This window comes from Lygodium microphyllum, chromosome 3, assembly GCF_053477565.2.
Source record: "Lygodium microphyllum isolate KBCC chromosome 3, Lygodium_microphyllum_v1.1.10, whole genome shotgun sequence".
NCBI classification, from domain to species: Eukaryota; Viridiplantae; Streptophyta; class Polypodiopsida; order Schizaeales; family Lygodiaceae; genus Lygodium; species Lygodium microphyllum.
In genome coordinates this window covers 67967101-67991661 of record NC_141137.1, presented here as the reverse complement: position 1 = coordinate 67991661, position 24561 = coordinate 67967101, and the positions used below count along the sequence as shown (strand labels likewise).

At 39.2% G+C, this 24561-nt stretch overlaps 2 protein-coding genes across 5 annotated transcripts in view; one reads left to right on the top strand and one right to left on the bottom strand.

Annotated features, from left to right (window-relative positions):
• Positions 1-2355: 2355 nt before the first annotated feature.
• LOC148038458 (uncharacterized) lies at positions 2356-3783 on the top strand. Its single transcript, XM_087675425.1, has 2 exons — positions 2356-2842; positions 2942-3783. The coding sequence occupies exons 1-2, from the start codon at positions 2543-2545 to the stop codon at positions 3347-3349; spliced, it is 708 nt and encodes a 235-aa protein (XP_087531551.1). The 5' UTR covers positions 2356-2542; the 3' UTR covers positions 3350-3783.
• Positions 3784-7925: 4142 nt separating this feature from the next.
• The window catches only part of ALF4 (aberrant root formation protein), a 128649-nt gene continuing 112013 nt past the window's right edge, over positions 7926-24561 (bottom strand). Inside the window, exons 11-14 of one of the 4 annotated variants that reach the window (XM_087672299.1) lie at positions 9085-9270; positions 8932-8983; positions 8591-8818; positions 7926-8432 (exon numbers count right to left, since the gene is read on the bottom strand). In XM_087672299.1, the coding sequence (XP_087528425.1) occupies positions 8598-8818; positions 8932-8983; positions 9085-9270 (459 nt within the window). In that variant the 3' untranslated portion in view covers positions 7926-8432; positions 8591-8597. Of the gene's footprint in view, positions 8456-8590; positions 8819-8931; positions 8984-9084; positions 9271-24561 lie in introns of those variants that run through there. The other 3 variants (XM_087672318.1, XM_087672290.1, XM_087672308.1) reach the window with 3 other exon arrangements.

Genomic DNA, 24561 nt, shown 5'->3' with positions numbered 1-24561 from the left:
TGTGTGTGTGTGTGTGTGTGTGTGTGTGTGTGTGTGTGTGTGTGTGTGTGTGTGTGTGTGTGTGTGTGTGTGTGTGTGTGTGTGTGTGTGTGTGTGTGTGTGTGTGTGATACAAACCTAAGAGCAAGAATGAAATCCCGAGTTTCGAGATTGCACAGTTTGCTCCTCACACACACACATGAGTAAGAGACATGGGAGGAATGATCACATTTGCAATAGTTTTTAACTAAGATTTTCTTTATAGAACGGAAACACAAATAAATTATGCTTTCAAAAGGAATTTTAAACCAAATGAAGAAAATATAATTAATATATATTGCCTAGCAATGTCCATGGAGATGCTATTTGGTAAATGTTCATTTGATGATACCCTAATGTATGGTTTATATATTTTAGTTAATAGACCCTAAAGTGTAAGTTAGCTTGGTGTAAAAGCTTCCTAAACAAGAAGCAACCAAAAATTGATCATATGAAGTTTCAACATGCAATTTAACCAAAATATGAATGGATATTATTGAAATAGTGAAAATATATTATTGCATTAGCTACTTTGATGTAATGACTTCATATGAACCAATGGCTAACTAAGCAAATAAATGATTGTATGCCCTAACACAATGGAAATCAAGATCAAAGTCGTTGCTCAAGTGAATGCAACCTCTATCACTCAACATTGAATGATCCACAAAACCAAAGTATACAAAAGTTTGGATATATGCTATGGATGATTTCTTTGCACTGTGACAACCTCTATGCATAGCCAATACATAATGACCTAGTTTTATCTATCAAGTTTGGCAAAAGTTTGGAAACTCTACTATTGAAGTAAAAACTCAACTTAAGCTTATCATATCACTTGAGTTGGGTCAAAGTAGCAATCATGAGAAACACTTTTATATCACCCATTAAATGAATGCAACTGGAAAAGGACTCAAAACTCAATTTGTAGGGTTCTTTTTTACCTCAATTCCTTAGACTCTACAAAGTTTCTTTAGTGTTGATCCTCTTTATTTGGATATAGGAGTCTTAATTGCAAATTAAGAGGACATGCAATTGCAATTTCTTTATGATCTTGACTAGATTCATCTCATTTAGAAGTCCATACTTGACTTGAAATTTTGGGATAGAAAAATTTTATATCCTTGCCTAAGTAAAGAAGATAATAAGGCTACTCGACCTTGTCATGGCACCTACCATGTGTGACAATTACTTTGCTTGGAAAGTTCTCTAGAATGATGGTCATAGCCTTAAGAATAGAACTATTCTTTAAAGGTGCCCAACCTGAAATCGTCAACACTTTTGTCATGTTAATATGAGAGTCTTCGTGTGTTTACATGTGAGATATGTTCATGCATAGTGAAATAAGAAATCAAAGTGTAAATGCAAATAATTGTATCTCAACTCACATTAGATTTGAAAGCATAACAACATTAACATAAATCTAGTCTTCTTTCATTATTATCAAAATATCAACATTCTTCAATAGTTAATTTAGCACTAAAGTATTAAATTATATGAAAGGTGTACGTATAGGCACATCAAATGCATTCATATACGTTGTATGTGCCTAGGCAACCAAAAAAAAAAGGAAGTTTAGGTGTAGGTTTCTTAGTAGTTCAACCAATAATGTCCAATTAGGTCTTTAGTTGTTTCAAGGTACTAGTGTCCTTTGTGGAGTTTCAATTGTGCCAATATTAGGATTGAATATTCAATGGTAGCCCACACATTATTTCTTACAATTCACGTTTATTTCACTTGCCTGCAAAATGCACTTTGGTTTATTAAATCTTCCAAAAATGTACTTTACTAACAAGGTCGAGTATACATTAAATAAGATACACTTGAATTATTATTTATCAAAAACTAATCGTTGATGTGGAAGGAATTGTGTTTTTTTCAAATGAAGGCTTTAAGTTCTGAAGAAAAATGTTAAGGACATTAAATGTACAAAAAATGTTAGTTTTACACACGTGCACATGCACACACACCCACACACGCATGCGCGAGAACGACGGACCGAAAAATTGCCCCAAAAGCTTAAGGTAAATGCTTTCCATCTTCTAGCCTGGTAAAAATGTTGTGTGTGTAACATGCTAGGCAACCGAGAAGCCCAAAACACTAGATAGATGACTTACATAGGATGATTTTAACTCTTCATTAATAGCAATGGAGATTCCAAATTCACCTGGATATAACAAGAGACTCTTAAAAAAGTATGAAATTATATAAATAGATTTGGAAGGTAAGGGAGACGTTGACCTTTACAAATGGGTGGAAAAAGTCTCAATCATGATCTTAATAATAATAAATTATTATTAGTACACCATGGTCATGGAATTATCAAGGTCAAGGTAAGCTACCGCAACCCCTTGCACATCGTCTCTCTCTCTCTCTCTCTCTCTCTCTCTCTCTCTCTCTCTCTCTTTTGCAGAGCTACCGATATTTCCTTGTGTGTCATGTCCTCCTCCTGCATAATCAGAGAGCCTCTCTAGTGACGATAGCTTATATCCCCGCTTCTTCGACTTTCATCTTGCTCCATCATTATGTATCGTGGTCGTTGTCTTATCCCCGCTTATAACCTAAATTTCATATCCCCCCTCCCACATTCGATGGCCTCAGCTGATCACCATCGGTCAGTAATGATTGCCTGCTTGCCTCCTTGTTTCATATTTCTGTTCATGATTGTCAACTTGCCGGCAACAGTTCATGCGCTTCTCTCAACAAACTCCGTTATATCGTCACTAGCAGGCCAGCATTCCGCGCCGCCCATCTTCCTCCTATCAAGAGAATCTGATCAAAGGCACATTAAGCTCACCTATGGCAGCCCTGCAGAAATTGCCCGGGTATGATGCATACAATTCGACATCATTATCGTCAAATTAGTCATCAATGTCAAGTATATTGTGTGGTGTTCCTAATGGGTTGTTACTGTGTTGCATCAGAATGTGGACCCACAATTCATCAGTGAATATGATGATGATCAGAATCATGATACTCGAGAAAATCACGATCATAACCTGGAACCCATCTATGCGTGCTGGAGTACCATGAGGTCCCGGAAAATGCTTATGACGCCCACTGGTCATCATGAGAAGCACCCACATCACAGCTTCTTAATGTGCAGGCCAATCACAGGATTGAGAGATGATGTAATGGCTTTGCAAGAGAGGAACTATATTGTTAATTATGGGTCACCTCAATTATTCATCACACATCAGCATGACAATCGTGATTACCAGCTGATCAAGCGCTTCTACCTCTCCCACCCGCACTTCTTCCTGCATGCTGCCATCATATGCTTCGCAGTGGGCGTGGTGGCTGCGGCTTCATCCTTCTTCTTACCCGATTGATTGATGGTGCTAGGAGACCTGAGGAATATGTGCTTGGAGGCCATATCTGACCATCTATTTGAGCTCCTTGGTGATGTTTTGCAAAAGCTGCCAAGAGGCCTGAGGATGTGTCTTAGGGATCCTTTGTTCAAACATCATTGTAGCAAGAAATTAGCATACCAAATAGCTCCTTTCAACATTCACAAAGCTCAAAACAATGGAAGTATAACAAGTGTTGGTGTGAAAAAAAGAACACTTGAAAACTAGGACAAACTAGATTAGGATTAGAGCTCTTCTTGTGTGTAGCTCCCTTGACAACCACTTGGCTGCCTCATGTCATTCTTTATTCTTTTTACAGAGGGCTCTATTTCCAGCTTCCACATAATATACATGTAGACATTCCCCAAATTCATTTTACTAACATAACACTAATTGGAACCATCTCTCTTAAAAGACCTTGCATGTAAAGGGTTATCGAGTTTTCTTGAGATCACATATTCTTAATGGAATAATATCTTTCTCCTTTTAAGTTTCAATGGCAATCAATCATCTTAATATGTGGTGTTGGCTTGATGCATCATTATTTTCCTCTTTGCTTTGTATCAAATCACGTAGCAAGGTGATTGTGATGAGTGTGTTTTAGTCACCTATGTAATCCTTCTAAAGAGAGAAGAGACAAGGCATTAAGAAGTAACTCTTCACTCACATCATAGTCTCGAACTCACTTAGCCATGAACTATGGTGAACAATGCTTGATTTTTTGTCCATTAGGCAACATTCTTATTTTCATTCTTGGGGAAAGCCGAGTCTTGCCATCATGATTAAATTTTGGTCAATAGATGTAAATGCATGCAACATATGGTGTGTCACAATAAAGTTGGTGTCACTTATAAGGTTTGGATGGAGCTATAACTACTCATTTCCCAAAAGTGTTGGTTCATGCTTGATTGCTTTCTCATGACCTTAGCTTAATTCTAGTAATTTCATTCAACCCTCTACATCTATACTCTCTAGAATCAAGTACATTTTATTTTAAACTAGCAATCATATCCTGTGAATACTCATCAACTACAAATTCTTCTAGTAATTCAAAAGCCCACAGGCATTCCGCATTATTGATAGTAACAACCTCATAGGGCATTAGAGACTTCCCAAAGTCCCAAGTCTAGACCTCTCACGGATCCAAATTTGGTAGGTCCTCAAGACAAGCTTATTAGATATCTCTTTCAAGGTATGTATGTGAAACAGTGCAACCAAAACCAGATACATTTAATGGGGTGGATAGGAAAGGCCAAACAAACAAGGTGAGAATGCTAGCCAAACAAGCTATAAGAAGCTGAGAGAGATAAAAGGGCTAGTGGAAGGGAGAATATTGAAGCAAACATGTGGACTCAAGCCTTGTTGGGCAAATCTAGGTGTGTGTGGTGTAATCTTTGGGCAAAGAAGGCTGTGAACAGAAAGAGGGGCGCATGATCTACACTCATGCACGCGAGTTACTCATCAACCCACACCCACCAACCACCACTACAGTCTGCAGCACAGCCCCATCGGCATGTTCATAGTCATTGCCTGACAAGGGACTAAACAATGTCATTCTTTGGTCCTGGACGCTGTCACAGTCAAAAGCTACCGGATGGTCGGTCGGTTCATGAGAATGGAATGGATTCCCATCCTTTTTGCTCTATCCACTCGCCATTCTTCTTCTTGCCCACATTCCAAATACCACTCTAGGCTGCCAATCAATAATTACTCATTCAGAGCAGGATCAAACCCCAACCCATGAAATGTTGTGCATCCTTACCTCTATTTTCATCTTCCTCAAATATGTTGTCCCTATCATCCTCTCAACTCCCCACTATGGCCAATCTTAACTATCCCCACAGCGCCTTCATCTTGGTTATGATTGGCCTTCCAATGAACCTTCCACAATCCTTTTAAGACAAATATGTGTATGCTATCCTAATGCTAGGGTAGATTTGTAAGGTGCAGTGTCGTTTTCAAAGTGTAATGTGCCATCTTCATCCCAAGGGACAAGATAATTACATGTAGAGCGACTCCGCTACCAAATGAAGGGGGCCATATGGATGTAATTTGTCTCTACAAGCATCTTCCAAGCTAATAACATGTATGATCCTAACCTCTAACCTACAACACTTCACATTGTAGCTCATCTTAGAACAAACAAGTTCTTCAACCTAACAATTTGTGCACTCAAGAATTGGATGCCCTGCAAGCCACCTATAAATAGTTGTGGCTCACATTGCATGAAAGAGACTCCTCTTGAGTATGGCAAACAATAAGGAAAAGTGTTCTAGTAGTAGGTCCTTTAACCTTCTACAACTCCAACCATTTAGCTGTCACAAGGATTTTCTTGTTAAATGTTCCAAATACTATCTTTAAATTCACAAACAAGCATACTCTTTTCTTTTCTTTTTTGAGGCAAACATGTGCATCTTCTCATCATGATATTTCTCCAAAGCAAGTGTATGGCTTGCTAGATCTTTATCTAACTTCTATTCATGATATTCAACCTGTAAGTTCCTAAATGATTTTTAATTTCATTAAACTCCAAGTTAAGAAAAGACAAAAGAAGAAAGGAACAACATATATTAATATCTACTTGAGACCTAGTGTGTCAGCGGTAATGAAGAAAAGCATTATTAGCATCCATTAAGACTTATTTTAAACATATAGGACTAGTACCATAGGTCATTAGATATCTAAATGCAATTCACTTCAATGTGCTAAGAGCACAAAACTAACTTACAAACTACATGAAAAAACTACATTATAACCAAAATATTCAAAAGCTAATAAATGAAACCCTCTTCTTAAGGGACTCCTAAAACTTTGAGATGGGCGTTGTTGCACGATGTACCACCCACTTGCTTGCCTTTTAGGCCACCGTCATCTTAGTGCTCTTATGGCTTCTCCTTGAGCTCTTTCGGTGCGAGTTCATCTACAACCCACAACTTAGTGCCCAAGTTTGTTACCTTGTCTCAAATTTTTTATTTTACTTCACCAAAACAAGGGTGACTTGATACTTCCCTTGCTTATGTATCTCCCCATGGCTCTAGGACACACAATAAGCTATACTACTTGAAGACATCACTATTTTTGTCAAGGTGATACATTTTAGTGTATTCCACTCAACACTCAATATCTGCAAGCTCCTCTTCAATTTCTTCATGCCATCCTATAGGAAGGCCTCCAAATCAGATATGCATCTCAATTTGATTTTGGATCTCATGTTCCTTAATGAAGTACAACATGGAGTCCCATGTCACCAAAAAAGATGCATGTTTCCCAATGTGCTCTTGCACCACCTTGACTACATTCTCAACTACGACTTCTTGTGGCCAATTCAAGCATATTCACTTGAGCCACATCATTGCTAGTGGTTTTTCAAGTATTAAAATGGCTAGTGGTTTTTTAAGTATTAAAATGCTAGTGGGCAATCTCTTGTTGAAGGCAACGATGTTTAAATTCAACCTAGTCTCACTCAAAGGTCAAACTTCATACCATTGATTTCAAGGTGTCCCCTACCCATTCTATTGTTCTATTGTTGATGATCTCAAGGATGCATTCAAGTACCTAGAAGGAGAGGTAGCAAGAAAGATGTGTTCAAGCATGCATTCAAAACACCAACCATTATAAGTTCTAGAGAAAATTTGGTACTATGATGCAAATATATTTTTTGAAGCATTGAATACAGATCTTGGTAATCTACTTGTGTGTGTGAAACATGTCACTAGAAACAAAAGAAATAACTACTTCCTCAACAAGATTCTCTTTCATTGAATAGATCACCACATATACAACATTGTGATTTCACTTTCTTAGTATAAGCCACAAATGTGGTGGGCATGCTTTTTCTCTGTAAATTGCAAGATGCCAAATCCAATGGAACCCTTCATGACATTTAAATACAATCAACTTATAAAGTTATATTTAGTTTTAAGGCCATCAAAAGCATGTTTTCTTGTTTGGTATTTTACAAACATCAACCATTAAGTGATCATGAAGCATGTTTAAACTTTCCCATACTTTGAAACATGTGCATACCGACCATGCACGCACACGCACAAAATCATGAGTCTAACATAAAAAAGCAAAGACCTCTCTCCATCCTATTTTTACCCCTTTCTTTTATTGAGATAAGACACTTAAAGCATCTATACACATGCCACCTCCCCTCCAAAAATTAGCTGAGAGCAAGACCCACACGGGCATTGCTCCTATGTGCAAATAGGATAGCTCATAAGTGCAAATATCCTTGTTCAATCATCTTATCCAAGCACGCAAGCATTAAACGAGTGGCAGTAATATATATTATGGTGCTACCAGGACATCTTCACCTTACAAATTTCACATAAACAAGAAAAAGAAAAAGCAAGCTAGCAATAATATATTAGTATAAACCTCCATCATATAACTGAAATATGATTATTCTAATTACGCTTCCATAATCATGTAAATTTCCATCTGCTTGAAAAACAGCACTTCCATAGTCCTGTAAAAACAGTTTGCATAGGAAAAACAAATCTTCTCAAATCTATGTCAACACCGCAGATAATTGCAGTTGTGTTGGCTGAATTGCTTGAAGTAGATTTGACACTCATACACCAAACAATAAAATCATGAGCAGCAGTTTTTTACAAGGCAAAGGCAAATTATCCCATGCACACATCAGATGGATTATATTAGTACATTTTTGCAGGGCAGCTTTGAATCTAAAACATGCTACGGCATCCATAGCATTGCAATACATACACGCTCAATGGTGCAGATTGTTATCAACTCAAAAACAATGTGCTCTTGCACCAAGTTGTCATACTTCCAAATCAAGTACAGGATGGTCTAATTAGATTTTGTATTGATGCTGTTTAATCAAAAGATGATAAGTAGAAACCATTTGCATAAAACAGCTGAAGGCTGTATACAACAGGCAAACTCAGTTTTCACAGGATCTATGAAATAATGTTGCGATCAAGCTCAATGTTCTGTCTAATTCTTTCCTTCGCTTCATAGAGTTTCTATTTTCGAACAGCAATAAAACATTTGGGGGAGAAGTCATATCTCAGGCTTTCACCTACATTGCACCCTGCTGCCAAAAGTGAACCACCCCTGAGAAAATGAAATATTTGCAATCAGGATTGCAAGTTGTCGCTCAACGATACAGCTTGGGTTGTGCTTTCAATCAAGTGGGAAACAATGTATGCAACTCAGAAGCAGTGCAAAGTGTCCAAGTCATGGTGTTACCTGTAGTTCACAATGCTCCCTCCACAAGTTCAATGCAACGGTACAAAACTCCCGCCAAGTTGGTCAAAGCAAGCAATATACATGCATTAATATCATCATTGCCTCCATTATCATGTTGTGTTGTACTGCTTTGCGAAGCTTCCACTATACCACGAAGGGGTAAAAACCACAAATTGTATGCTTTCTGTAGATTATTTTTGGATAGCACACCTGTGTAATTTGTCTTACCTATAGACATCCACGAACATTGTAACATCTTTAAGTGTCCAACAGGCCCTATTTTGCTTCAAATACTAATACACAGCTTTGCAGAAGTGCAAGGCGGTCATGTGTTAGCTTACCACTTGATTCTTTGATCAAGATAAACCTGTAGAAATTCAGGACTGATAAGACCTGTATTTAAAGCATTCACCACTATCATAAGCATATGACTATTTGAATTTTCATATCGGAACATAAAAACATCCCCCCTCCCCCAAAAAAAAAAGAATTACTGCATCAATTTGTTCTGGAAGATGAGGAGGTCCTCCGAAAGGCGGTCGCAGAACATATTCCACAAGATCAAGCACTCCCTCCTTTGCAAAAGGTGACTCGGGTTTTTGTTCAGCTTCTATCCCACATTTCCGCAAATCTATTCCCTTCCCAACTTCCTCCTTGACAAGGTAGAACAAAAGAGAGACCTGGAATAAAGCAATGGCAATTTCAAGCTTATACATGTTATGTATGCATATTAGATGCAAGACAGCCCAGAACATTTTAAAAGTAGGTTGAACATCTTCCTCGGTTTCTTCAGACTTTCCTTCCAGCAATTAGTTGTCAGAGAGATCAATCCATAAAAGTCCTTCCAGCAATTAGTTTAGGCTAGATGTTGTAGCGGTGTCAGTGTAGCCATAGACCTAATATAGGCTAAGCATAGGTGTAGCTAAGTGTAGGTATAGTTGTAGGTCCACACATAGGTGTAGGGGAGGTGGCTTGTTTGCTGTGTAAGTTGATCCACTTCTTTTGTTTTTGTTTTTACTTTTTCATGGGTTTTTTCTCCCCGCGCGCATGTGTGTGCACGTGCGCGCGTGAGTTATCCCCATGGCCATTGACATTGTACCAATACTCTCTCAACCTTGTCAGCAAGTTTGGCGAACAGGCGAGATGACATCCAATTGGAAGATTGCAATGCTTCAATTGTTATCGAAGGTTCCTTCTCCTCAAGCTCTACAACAGAGGGGACCCATTTCTATTATGGGATCATTGTATAATATCTTCTCCAAGATCATCGCTAATAGGTTTCAAAAAAAATTTCCAAAGTTGATTCGTCCACCACAATATGGTTCCATTAAGGGACAGAATATTATACATGATATTTTGAATTTTCGATTGGAGATGGATTATACCAAAGCTTCTAGTCAGGAGGTTATTATGATTCAATTGACTATTGAAAAAGCTTTTGATCATGTCAATTGGTCCTTTCTTTGAGTCTTGACAGTTAATGTCTTCCTGGGTTTTGGCCCTCAAATGAAATTTTTTACTGATGCAATCAGCTCTATTGGAGTGGCAGGCATAGTGTTTCTAGTAGGGGGATAATTGAAGAGATTACTCTCACTTAGTCTTGTTGTCAACCCCTTAGTCCTTTGATATTTGTATTGGTGACTCATTTGATGCTCTCTCTACTAGATAAGTTGGCAGCAGCTGATGGTGAAATCATTGGTTTGGCTCTTCCTAGTGGGGCTAAGCTTTTGGGACAATCTCTTCAGATCATTTGCTCATTTTTTCTTAAGGTCAAGAGTATAAATTGGATAGAGCAATGGCTATTTGGGGACTGTTTGTTTGGGCCTTGAGCCTCAACATCAATCCATAAAAGTCCATTCTCATCAACTGTATAGAGAGAGACTGTATGTCTTGGGTTGGGAGGGAGGGATCATTAGACATTTGGGTTATCCCATTGGAGTGGATGTGGCCCTTCGTGCGTTGCTCGATTAAATGTCTTTGCACATCATAGTATGAGGGAGTTTAAGAAACAAGGAAAACAAAAACCCAAAAAAAAAAAAGGGGTTCTGCCATATTTGGAAACGAGGGCAAGAGTTTTGGATTTTCGCATCCATACATAATGCATATAACTTGTCTTCATCTTATCTCCATTTTAGCATCCAAGCCTTCATGTCACATGAACTTGTCTTCATTTTGTCTCCTAGACAAAAGAATTGTGACAAGTTGAGGATTTCAAGCCTTTGTGTCACTAGTTGGTAGCTAGAGGTTGCTAGCAAAAGTTAAGAGCTAGTGCTACCTTCTTTGATATGCAAATCTTTGAGATTGCTTCCATCCTCTCATTGTAAATGGCTTTAATGAAGAGAACTAGGCATGCAAGCACATGCAATAAAGGTGTTTTTTGAAGACTAGAATTGAAGGTTGAGAACTAAAACGCATTGCTTATCGACCAAAAACCAAAACAAAGGTGGGCAAAGTTCAAGGCCTCTCACCCTAAACAAAAGCTTTATTTCACAAGCCCAAAGAAAGAACAAGATCGATCTCAAAACATGTTTCGAAGTTTTATAGAGTCCTGGAAATGTTTCAAAAATGGTATTATTGATCCAAAGCACTGTTTTGGATACTACGTTGCACATTCATGACAAGTTATGTATTGGAAATCTCAGGGCTGGCGTCTACATGTATGACTCAAAGTTACACAAACGGTGATAATAAGTATAATCTCCTATTTCTTGCCTTTACTTCCTTGTGGGACACAAAAGTCATTGCAAGAATTGGTGCAGCCTATCGGTTTTATGCTATGGAAAAAGTAAGGAAACCATTTGGGTAAGGTATAGATCCATTGGCAACATGTTACCACGCCATAATGTTTGGGTAGTGCTGTCTTATTGGATGTCAAGATTCATATAACAGCTTCCAAGTGGCCCTACCACAATACTTATGTCAACAACATCATCCTTGGGCACATATTGCTATGGCTTTTATTGAAGAAATTGGCATCCAACATGGTCATACTAGAATCCAAACCTCCTAGTGGCATGTTTTGAATTTGAATGAAGTATTCAAAATGCCACTATCTTTTCTTTTTTCACACTTGATTGCTTCTTGGCAAAGGGATCATTCCCTTCACTACTTGGCATCGTAGAAAGAAGGCTGACTCATTGCATGAGCACATGGAACATGGTAAGTTTAATAGAATGGCACAACTAGGCTTGAAGACTATACGAGATGTCATTCATGGTCAATCTCGGATTAATTGCTTCTTGGCAAAGAGATCCTTCACTTTACTACTTGGCATCTTAGAAAGAGGACTAACTCATTATATGAGCACATGGAACATGATAAGTATGGTCAATCTTGGATTAATTGCTTCTTGGCAAATAGATCCTTCACTTTACTACTTGGCATCCTAGAAAGAGGACTGACTCATTATATGAGCACATGAAACGTGATAAGTTTAATAGAATGGCACGACTGGATTTAACGACTATACGAGATGTTATCCGTGGTCAATCTTGGATTAATTCTTTATGCTCTATCTATCAATATTTTCAGGTTTTCGAGATTCCAAGTTGATGTCACAGAAACCTGAAAATCTTATTGATAACATTTGATTAAGATATTAATCAAATATGCAAGGTTGTTTAGCACATGTGATGGACATGGCGGCTATTTCATGGTAACATGCCAAGAACCCTAAGGATGCAGTGGGTGTCAAAGACAAAAGTTGTAATAAGTTATTCATGATAGGTACTAAGTGGTACCCGGAGTCAAATTTTGGCCTAGACAAATTTATTGGCCACTAATTTCAGTGGTGACATTAGAGACTGTGCATTAATTAATTAATTAATGCTGGTCTAAGGGCTAATAATTGCTTAAGAATACTTAGAAGGTCTAGCCAATTTAATTATTGATTGGCGAAATTAATTTTTTCAGCAATAGATTAATTATTGAATTAATTTTTAAAATTAACATATTCTAAAAAATAATTTAATAAGTTGGATAATGCTTGAAAATGGGATTAGAAAGCTGCCACTTGCCAAAACTTACCCATGCAAGTGGAAAAAACGTTTTTAGGGGCTGGTGGAGTCTATTCCAATCATTGTGAGAGAGAAAGAGGTTGTTAGAGAGCAAGGAGAGGTTGCTGATGTGATTTGCAATCTTTTACGTGCCCACATATTCTCTTGAAATGATCCTGCAATGATCAACCAATCAAGCTTATCATAAGATGGTTGAGAATAAGAGATGGATAATTGAGAAGGTAAATAAAGTTTGGTCTACTCATGATAGTAGAGCTAAGTGGTGTGCTCAATTGCTTAAATTGTGGGGATCGAACCTTCCTTACCAAAAAAAATTATTTATATGGAGGCTTGGTATCAAGAATCTCCTCACAAGGGATATGCTATGCAATCTTTAAGTGTTAGAGGTTTATTCATTCCCTGGACAAGCATTGTCAAGCTACTATTGTACAATCAAAAATCTTAGGCACAATTTCACATTTCCTTTTTATCAAGTTAGATAGTTCTATGCAGTCCACGAGTGATTACCCACTTCACAAGGTAGTTGAGTAGGCTCAACAAGTTGCATAGGTTGCCATGTCACAACTGGCATTATTGCGCAACATTTTTTGTATCGTTATATTCATCATTTGCTGTTTGGCAGCAATCGCCCAGTTTAAAACTGGGTGACCTCATTATTTTATGGATTTTTTGCATGCCTATTTATAGGCAGCCTACTTTGGTCACTCCATTTGTCAGTTTTTAGGTGGAGAGAGATCTGCTCGTGAAGATACTTCAACAACTTGTTTGTACACTTGCCTTCTTCATTTAAGCATTCATCTACTACATATTTATGTGTTCTACTGTCTCGTTTCTCTCTCCCTCTGCTCTCATGTTCCTTTCCTTTCAATCTTGTCCATATGCTTTTGCATTCGCTATTATGGGAGTATTAGACTGTGCTTGAGAGACTAGACTAGACGCAAGATTTGTTACAAGAATTCTGATTACAAGAAAATCCCACATAGGGACACAAGGCAAAATGATAACTTAACAAGATGCGAAAAATCTCACAACCCAAGACCGGAAGTATAGACAACAAGACTAGGCAGGATATGAAGGATCCCACAACTCTGGACCGTAGGTATGGATACAAGATATCAAAATTACAAGATCCCCCTCAACAGGGATGAACAAGATACAAGATAGTACTAGACAAGATCTCGCGCTACGAGATTACAAGGCGACAAGACAACAAGAGACAAGATAAGACTAGATACCATGACTAGACAAGAACTAAAACTGGAACTCAAAGTTACTTGGAGATCTCGACTCCTTGAGCTCCCAAGGCTCGCAATGGCAAGACTGAGGAGCTCTATAGCCAACCCCTCCTTTTACAAGTATTGGAGGGCGGCTAAAGATCTTCTAGAATGTTCCATGATGACATGATCGATGATGCAAGCAATGACATGGCACATCTTCTAGAAGGTTCTATGATGACATCATCGATGATACAAGCAATGACATGGCATAACTTCTAAAAGATTCTATGATGGCATGGCAAGGGTAGCTTCGTATGGTTGACTCGAGAATATTCTGTTAATGGTGTGTTCGCATGGGTTGTGGATTCATATGATATGAGTAAGAATTAATCTAGCAGTAGCTGCATCTGTGATGGTCTTGGTGGTAGGGATGAAATGTGTCATTTTTGTCAACGGAAAGATCTGTTATGAAATCCATGAACAGAGAAGAGCAGGGTCACACTAGAATGGGCAAGGATTGCAAGAGGCCATGTGGTTTGTGATGAGGCACCTTTGATTTTATATATTCCTTAACTTCTTTCCACATTTGGGGTCACCAAAAGTCTCTTGAAATAAGCTCTAAGGTCTTATTAACTCCAAAGTGTCCAATTGCTAGGGTGTCATGGCGTTGAAGTAGTATCTAGAGTCTCGGCTTTCCTAGAGGGATGTAAAGTAAATCCTTATAGTATAACAATCCATTAGTTTCCTGGAACTCACAAACTTCATTTCCTTTTCCCTCTTGACTTTTTCGCTTTACATTGTTGGCTAAATCATCATGCGGCAAGGCTTCATGGATTAACAGGATCAAGGTAGGGTCATCTTAGTGACAACTGGAGATGGCTGCTAGCTGGAGGTGCTCTGGCTTAAGTAGCATTGCTCGTTGTTGATCAAAGCTTCTTCTCTCTTCTTAGGTGCTAGATAGAATCTTCTTGATAAAGAATCTCATTGTCATTGTTGGCATCCTGGATGATAGGTGATGACAAAGACAAACCTAGATACGAAGTTACTCTAGCGGGATTGTCTTCGATTGAGGATACAAGTTGTCATAAAGTATTCTAGATTTTTGTGATCTGTGTAGACAATAACTTTATGGGCTCCACCCTCTAGATGATGATGCCAAGTATCAAAGGCATCTACAATGGCAAGAAGTTCTTTGTCATGGATCTCATAGTTTATCTCTGGAGGGGAGAACTTCCTTAAGTGGAATGCCACTAGATGCATATGACCATCATCTCCATGCTGAAACAAGATGGCTCCTAAGACATAATCAAATGCATCGTTCTCCAAGAAAAATGGCTTGGTAGGATCTAGGTGGACTAGGATTGGGGCAGTGGTGAAAGCGGTCTCCAAGGTTTGGAAGGCCTAGAACTTTGAGTTTCCTGTCAATCTGGTGAGTGGCGTGACTATCTGTGAGTAATCCTTGATAAATATCATGTAGAAGTTGGCAAAGCCAAGGAAACATTGGATATCGCGAACACATGTGGATGTCTATCAATCAAGAATAGTCTCGATCTTCTTGGGATCCATGAAGATTCCTCTCTAGGAGACATTGTACCCCAAGAATTCCACTTTTATCTTATGGAAAAAACACTTCTCAATTTTTGCGTATAGTCCTTTTTCTCTAAGCATTTTCAAAACTAATTTTACATGGTGCTCAAGCTCCTTTTGATCTTTTGATAATATCAAGATATCATCCAAGTATATAACTACAAAATCATCTAAATGCTCTCGAAAAATATCATTCATCGTATGTTGAAATACTATAGGAGCATTGGTGAGACGAATGGCATAACAATATACTCGAAGTGACCATGTCTTGTGTGGAAAGCTGTTTTCCATTGATCTCCTTCTTTGATCCATACAAGATTGTAAGCCCCTCATAGATTAATCTTTGTGAAGATCTTGGCTTTTCCAAGGCATTCCAAGACCTTTGGTATCAATGGCAAAGGGTATCGATTCTTTGACTATTATCTTGTTGAGTCCTCGATAATCCACACACATTCGAAGTGACCTATCTTTCTTCTTTACAAACAAAATTGGGGCTCTAGCAGGAGACTGAGTGCCTAATGAACCCCTTGGCTAAGTTCTCATCAATGTTCTTGCATACATCAACTAGCCTGTAGATGGGTCCGAAAGGTGGTTGAGCCCCCTCATGGAGTTCTATAGCACAATCATATGGTCTATGTTCGGGCAAGAAATTTGCATTCTTTTTTTCAAAGACATCTTGGAATTCTTGATACTAGCTTAGTAGCTTGACTGACTCATCCTTACCAGATTCTTAAGCTAGGTATATAATATATCATGTAGATCTATTTCTACCTTCTTGTGTGCATAAAGGCTTTGCTCCTAGATATACCAACTTTCCTTGATTTTCACGACGTATAATCTTTTGCTTACCCCAATCAATTTTTGGGTTGTTTCTTTAGCCAAGGCATCCCAAGGATAATTGGATTTGTGGGATTGGATATGACATTAAAGTATACATGAGATTTGTAATTGCCAAGAGTTACCATGAGTGGTTGGGTTTCCTTGGTAATATCTCCAAATGCTAGAAGTCTTCCATCCACAACTTCAGCTGGTGCAGGATTGGTCTTTTGGAGTACTGAAATTTGGTACCTATTCACAAAGCCATCATCAATGAAACATGCGAAGGCCCCGCAGTCGACCAAGGTCTTGAGAGAAAGGGTCTTTCTCGACAGGATCATCTCATCTATGACAAGGAAAGTTTCCATGGGTGTGTTTGGGATCAAGAGACCCTTTCTTATATCAAGGTCCGATTGTACAGTCTCATTTACAACTGGGCATCCTCGTTTTTCTACTCTCGAGGATGGTTACAATAACTCTTTGGGTTCTTGCCCTCTTATTTAAAAAAATTAGGACAATATGTCCAAGGTTTCCACAATATAGACATAGATGATTCTCTCTTCGAGTTTGCTTTTCTACTAGGGTCAAGGGCTGGAATTTGATATTATCTATTTGCATCATATCCGGCTTGCTTTCTTCTCTAATTGGGGTTGGGTTCCATTGGCAAGGCCTTAATTCTTCTCGCTTTTCTTGCTTCCTCTCGAACAATCTAATATCACACTGGATGGCTTGCATGATATAATCATTAAGCGTTTTTGTCTCAGCCATAGTGAGCATGAGGTCTGTGATGTCATCTCGAAGACCCCATCTGAAATACCGTGGACTAGTCTATCCACACTCCAAATCCTCACAGAACAACCACCCAAGGAACAAGGAACAATAGGAAAACCCCTATCCCTATAGAAAAAGGGAAGTAGATTGCCATGGAGGAGCCTGCTAGGCCTTAAGAGCAAGGAAGATATTTCACCAAAACCCTTGGTTTTAGATTTCTTTGACTTCTCTGTTGGCACTAGCTCTACGGATCCTAAGTAGCAAATGATGGTCAAGCATTGTCAAGTGCTAGAATAATTAAATGTCGAGGCCGAGGAGCATATTCAAGTGTTGCAGCAAGCTAAACCATGAGGCAAAAACTAACCTTCTTTGGCAGTACATCCCAGAGGAATAGTGGGACAAAGTAACCTAGTACATGAAGAAGGTAGGTATCCCCCGTCCTTGTCAGGATTCAATTGACCCCCATCCTCCATTGAAATGTCGTTGGAGCGCTTTCTCTAGCCCAAATCCAGAGTCAAGGAGGAACCGCACCCAGATGAGGGAGAAGAATCCCCAAATCCTGATGATCCAAGCAAGGATCAAGGAGGCAAAGATCCTAATTCCCATCATCCACTCTCTAAAGACCCCTCTACTCTCACACCCTTGACATCATAAAGTTGGCTAATATTAACCATCTCTAAGCCCACTTCACCAAAACCGAAGCTCTCTCCCTCAAACGATGGCATTGTATCCATGCTCTTGTGAGTGCCGAATCTATGCATAAACTAGAACTTGAAAGATTGCAGGCCCACCTTGCTAGAATTGTTGAGGGTAAAGGTGCCTCTGCCTAGCCGCCTGTGTATTACTACACTGACAGTTGGTACCTTGTCGTATCTTCCGAAGTTTTGTTTTTGTTACTCAATTAATGTCTACATCTCCAAATGTGGAAGTGAGCTTGCAAAGAAATGTCTATGAAGTACTCGCATATTCTTTTCCAAGATTGGAGCAAACCGTAATAAAGCTTGACCACAAAGCAAAGTCCCAATGAATTTCACCTTGGCAGCATCATCTGGATACCTATCTGGTTGCATGTGAATATAGAGCTTTACTTGTTGCAGGAATCCCTTGAACTTCGAACGGTCACCATTGAACATCTCTGGCATGTTGATCTTGGGTTCTCTTGTTGGGGTTGAAAAACAAAATCTCGTACTACAAGATTACAAGGTGACAAGACAACAAGAGACAAGATAAGACTAGATACCATGACTAGACAAGAACTGGAACTGGAACTCAAAGTTACTTGGAGGTCTCGACTCCTTGAGCTCCCAAGACTAGCATTGGCAAGACTAAGGAGCTCCATAGTGAGGCCCTCCTTTTATAGGCATTGGAGGGCGCCTAAAGATCTTGTAGAATGTTCCATGATGACATCATCGATGATAAAGGTGATGACATGCCAGATGTTCTAGAAGGTTCTATGGTGACATCATCGAGATGATGCAAGCAATGACATGGCATATCTTCTAGAAGATTCTATGATGACATAACAAGCATAGATTCGCATGGTTGGCTCAAGGATATTCTATTAAGGATACGTTCACATGGGGTGTGGATTCATACGGCATGTGTAAGAATTAATCCGTATACTTGATCATCGCGTGTCCATGACATTCACTACACTCTGACATGGTATCATAGCGATGTTGAGGGGCTGATTGTTCGTGGGAAAACCTGAACGGAAGATTTCAGCACGACAAAAGTTGTGTTTTCAGCATTCAAAGGCTAAGGTGCACAAGAGAAGCACTGGAAAGAAGCGACGTTGCTGTTTTTTTCAGGTTTTTGTTTTTCATGGAGAAGTAGGGACGTAATTTTCGGCCTTTTGGAGCAGATTTTGAGTTTTCATCGCCTCCAACGCTTGAAACACGTTTGGGAGGAGCGGTGGAAGCCATAGCAAGCACCTTTGTGGAGTCAAAGAGGGCTGCCCTTCTTTTTTGCAGGCTATTCAAGTGACAATGTCTTCTAAGATTGGCGTAGAGTTTCTGGCTATTATAGACCATAAGGTCCCCTTATTACCAGCTCTTTCTTCAGATTAGAAGCTCAATGGAAAGAATTTCCATATTTGGTGGGTAATGATGCTTGCCATCCTAGAGTCCTATGATTTGACAAAGCTCGTAATGACTGACGCCATAGACCGGCCTATAATTCGTGATCCCTCCAAGCTTTTTGTTGATGAGAAGGCTGAGTTGCTCAAGGTATAGGCACATTGGGATAAATTGAATGCCCACATCCATTCTTTCCTCTTTCTCCCTTGCATTCTAGCCCTTATTCCCATACCGAGCACTTGACAGGGGCTCATGGCACGCTAACCGTAAATATAGATAGGAGTAGGTAACTACTATCCCATACAAATTGAACAAAAGACATTGGAGCCATACCATTCCAATGTAACCATAAATGATGGCCTACATTCAAATTCATAGCTGGAGATGGCTCATGTCGACTATTTCTTGCTAAGCCAATAGATGCATGAATCACCAAGCATGAAAACAATTTCAACTCCTAGGCATTCTAATGTCAAAACAACCAGCCCAGTCACTATCTATGAATACATCCAAGCAAGTAGAAGTGCCTTGACAATAGAAAGGCCTCATGACTAAGTGCCATTGAGATACCAAAAGACATGTTTGGCTGCTTGCCAACATGTAGTGGTAGGGTTGTGCATGATCCATGCTAATTGAGAAACCCCAAATTGAGTATCTCATCGTATCAATAAGCAACCAATAGCTTGCAAATAAAGAGAGGTGTCAAATGGACATCATGCATCCTCAAGTGTAAACCCATGGTTTGTCTCAACTAATGTGGAGAAATACTCACAATCTTACATTTTGGGAGCGATCCAATGGACTTGGATTGTCTCAAGACAATGCCACGCTCAACTATAATAAGTTGTATGCCAAGATAGTAATGCATGTGGCCTAGATCAGTAACATTAAATGAGTGCAACAACTCAACCTTTAAAGTTGCAATATGCAACTCATTGGGCCCAATCAATAGCATATTATCCACATAAAGAATGAAAATAAATAAATCATCCCCATCTTTACTTACATAGAGCATGCTCTTATAAGCATGTATTTTCTCATACCATGCTTGAGGTCCCTGCTTCAACCTATACACTGCCTTACGCAAACACTGCACCTTGCCTTAGACCGTTTCTAAACAATGGCATACCCTTTAGTAGCAAGCCTTGCCTTGTAGCAATGCAACTACCAAAACTACATTCTGGCTCTCATGTTCAATGAATCATTTGATCTACCGTGCAAGAGCATTCTAGCTTTTCTATTCAGTGCTAGTTTCAAAAGGAGAAAAATGAAAAGTCCAAGGTTCATCCCATGTGCCCTCACTATGGGAAGATGGTCCATCTAGAGGAGAAATGCTCGAAGAAATACCCCACCTTTACTTGGGGCAAGAATGGAGCGCAAGAATCCTAAGCTACACCTCCCAACATCAAAGTCAATATATATCCATCTCTATGGAGGTCTAAGATTTGATTCTATTTCAACAGGCCAATCAAAAGGGTATGTTAGAGGGATTATCGAATTCCCCTATAAAGATTCCATCTTTATGCCTTAGTTGTCTAAGGGAAAAACAACATGAGGAACTTATGCACAAAGCATCCACTCATAGGATATCTACTCCTTTGGAGAATGTCCATACAAACTCATGCGCCCTATATGCATGGCATCTTTGAGCAAGGCCAAATATCTCATGCTTCTAATTGATGATTCCTCAAGTTTTTTTTTTTGGGACTCTTTCTTCGAGCTTAAATCAAAGGCTATTTTTTATTTTGACAAAATCAAGAACTTTGTGGAAACCCAATCCAAATTCTGAGTTCAAGGAGTTCAATCTAACCTTGGAGGAAAGTTTGCCACTCATGAGTTTGATAGGTTTTATGGGCAGCATGGAATTCATATGGAGTTTTCCAACACCAAGACACCATTCGAGAATAGTGTAGTGGAGTGACAAAATAGAACGTGTTAAATATGGCTCAGTCTATGCTTGAGCACCAAGGGTTATCCCATACCCTTTGGGCCAAAGTAGTTTTGAAAATGATTCACATTCACAATATATCCCCAACTATCGCATTACAAGATAGGCATCCGTATGAGGCTTTTTTTTTTGTGACAAAAGCCCTCTGCTACACATTTCCGCATCATTGGGTGTGATGCCTATATACATGTCAATAAGAACAAGAGAGCAAAGTTAGATACCACATCCAAGCGGCATCTCTTTGTTGGATATAATCACATCACCAAGGGCTATCGACTCTATAACCCTCATTCTAGCAAGGTGGTGATGACAAGTTGTTATGTTCATGGTTGTCTATGTATGTCATACGAACATACAATCCACACAGTACTATATTGTACTAGTTCAATGGTTCCATACAAAAAAACTATGACCCATTGGGCACCACATCTCACACGATCCTATGTGTGAATTCCAGGTCTGCCTACATGTTCTTGCGCATGTCCACTTGCATGGCACTTTTTGCCAACCATAGCAGCAAAGAAATGCGTTTCTTTGCTTTCGAAACTTAGGAAACGTTTTGTAAAGTACGAAACGTTTCTTTGCATAAAAAATGCGGGGAGGGGAGCCCCGGAAAAACAACATGAGTTAGTCTGGAAAAAAAACAAAAGTTAGTGTTAGTCTATGGTTGATGGAAAAAAAAAGTTAAAATCAAAAGAAACATACCTTTCGTCACTCATGACTTGTCTCATGCGCAGTTTGTCACGACTCACCCCTCCAATCTCACTCATCTATCCCGATTAAACCCCGCTGACCGTCAATAGTCCCACCCCACCTCCTCTGTCAGTCCGCTTGTGCGCTTGTTCGCCCCGTCAACTGTCCACTCCTGCCCCGCTAACCATCAACAGTCCCAACTCCCACGCCAGCTCCTCCGCTTGTTCGCTTTTGCACCTACCGGCTTTTGCCCTGCCAATAGTCCTACGCAAAAGACAGAATTGCAAGGGACCAAATGAGATTAGCCCCAACTCCTTCAAGGTGGAAATTCGCTTAGAAGAATTGGTGCATCCCACACATGAGGATGATGAGGTATGGACCTTACTTGCAACAGAGAGAGCACGGCTTCGGCATCAAACAAGATCTAGGGCCAGGGGTGCTGATGCATCAATTTCAACTGAAGGTTCCAATAGGATGGTAGCAATTAGTGCTCGAGCTAATGTCATAAATGACATAGAGGATGATTGGAGTGTGAGTGACGAGGATGATCATGGGGATGATGATGGTGGCGATGGTGATGATGATGAGTCTAAGTAGTGACTCATGAGTCATAACTCATAACTCATGAGGGTTCATGATTTTGGATTAGACTCTAGAGTCTTACCTTTTTGGGATTTTCACTTAGTCAGTGTAATGTCCATGGACCATTATTGTTTGGACAATTCATTATATGACTCTAGTTTCATTTATGATTATCTATGATGTATCATGATTCATTTTGGATTTTGACATTTTGACATTTTGTAACTTGTTTTGAAATGAGAATCATGATATTGCCGCTTCACCCATTTTACATTGCTATTTGCACATGGGCTATGTAAAATGTCTTCCAATTTTCTTTATGTGATATGTATGAATCAATGATCATGATGTTTAAGGCATAGTTGTCAAGTACGAAAAGTACGGTACGGTACGGTACGTATGATAAAATACAGTACTAAATGGTACCTTAAGATTTTATAAGGTACGGTACGATATTAGTACGAAAAAAATAACTTCATTATTTTGAACTATAGATGATAGAACAGATGTTTAATAGCAATGCTATTGGAGTATATAAGATGAATACTTGAGGATAACATGCCAAAACCTCTATAGCATATGCCGCATGCGCAACATGCGCTACAACGTTCAAGTACATACATAGGAATGGATACATCATACATGAATGATCATACAAATAAGAAGCATGTATACTTGAGAAAGAGAAGGTTGAGAGAGAGAGAGAGAGAGAGAGATGAAATCAAATGAGATTTTTTATTAACGTCTACAAGAGGCCAAAATGACCTGTGAGACCAACAGTTACCAAACAAACCCCCAAAGGTTTTGGTAAAAGATTTATGAATTTTGTAATGGTTTTGTTTGGCATTGCTAAGGCTAAAGTAGCTACCGATGGTACATTCACTAATTCGTGTACTCTCAAAAGGTACATTAGGCCAAGCTATCCTCTGGCCTAGTTTTATTAGCAATGTGTACTAATGCTTTGGGTTGGGTGGTGCAAAATGAGCTGTGAACAAAGGTAAAATCAATAGGATTAAGCTACTTGATGATTCTCAAATGGTGCTGAATTTATTTATTGATGACACTAACATATTGTGAAAAATGATAGGCCATCAATTAGGAACATTTGGAACTGCTTGAATACCTTATGTATGGCCTTTGGCTCTAGGATAAATCATAACAGAACATGTATGAGGAGTAATGAGTCTAATCAAGCTTCCACCCCCTTTCTTGGTTGATCAATCAAGGCTAAAAAAGCTTGTTTTTTTGTACGAATTCGTACGGTACAGTTCGTACCGTACCATATAGTATGAACCAATTCATACTACATATGAGTGCAACTATGGTTTAAGGTTTGATTATAGTATAGCTTATTCAAAGATTAATCTTTGACAATAGTCAACAATGGATTATGGATCGTGGATGTGTAACGTGTTATTCTGAATTGACTATATTGTTTCATGTTTTATCACTTTTGCTAAATTCACTTGTTTTTGTTTAAGAGAAAGTTCCATGGAGGTTTAAAACATCTTTCCCTAGTTTAAAACTATAAAAAAACCCTTTATAAAAAAATCTTATGTTTCTTATTTTACCCCTTCTCGAAAGAAACTTATGAAACACGTTTCTAACGTTTTGTTTCTAAACATTTCAGACGTTTCTGGCAGCTATGTTGTCAACTCACTTGCCTAGGATACCACTTGCTCCAATCCTTTTCCAATTGGGCACACTCCCCATCCCTCCAAGATTCCACATGCAGCTAGCTTCAGTCTTCACACTATCCATTCAACTTCACACATTTGAGCCTTGGATCCCAATCCTCTTAAGCTCTTGGATTCCTCTCTTCTCCCACACTATCAAAGGTGCTCTTTCCCTCCATTGTTCCACACCAAATTAGCAAGCATTCAGCCTTTTGATCTCTCCCTCTCCTAAGCATCAATTTGCGGTCAAGCTCTCCCTCTCCACACCCCAAACCCCCCCTCCCTCTTCAAGCATCAATCTATCAAGCCGCTTCTACCCCCTCTCTCCACAAACATATATTGGTGGGTTCCTTTACGTGTAATCGCAATTTTCTTCCCCAAGCCTCCCCCTCTCTCTCAAGCCTCTCACCCTCTCTCTCCCAAGTTCCCCTTCCCCTCCCCCCTTGCTGAACCCTCTCCTTCTCTCTCTCAAGCCTCTCTCTCACTCTCATCTCGGCAACTTTCAAGCATCCATCGGCATCATGACACGCAACAAGCATGAAGTCTTCAATCTGCATCCCATCCATCGACATCATGACACGCAACAA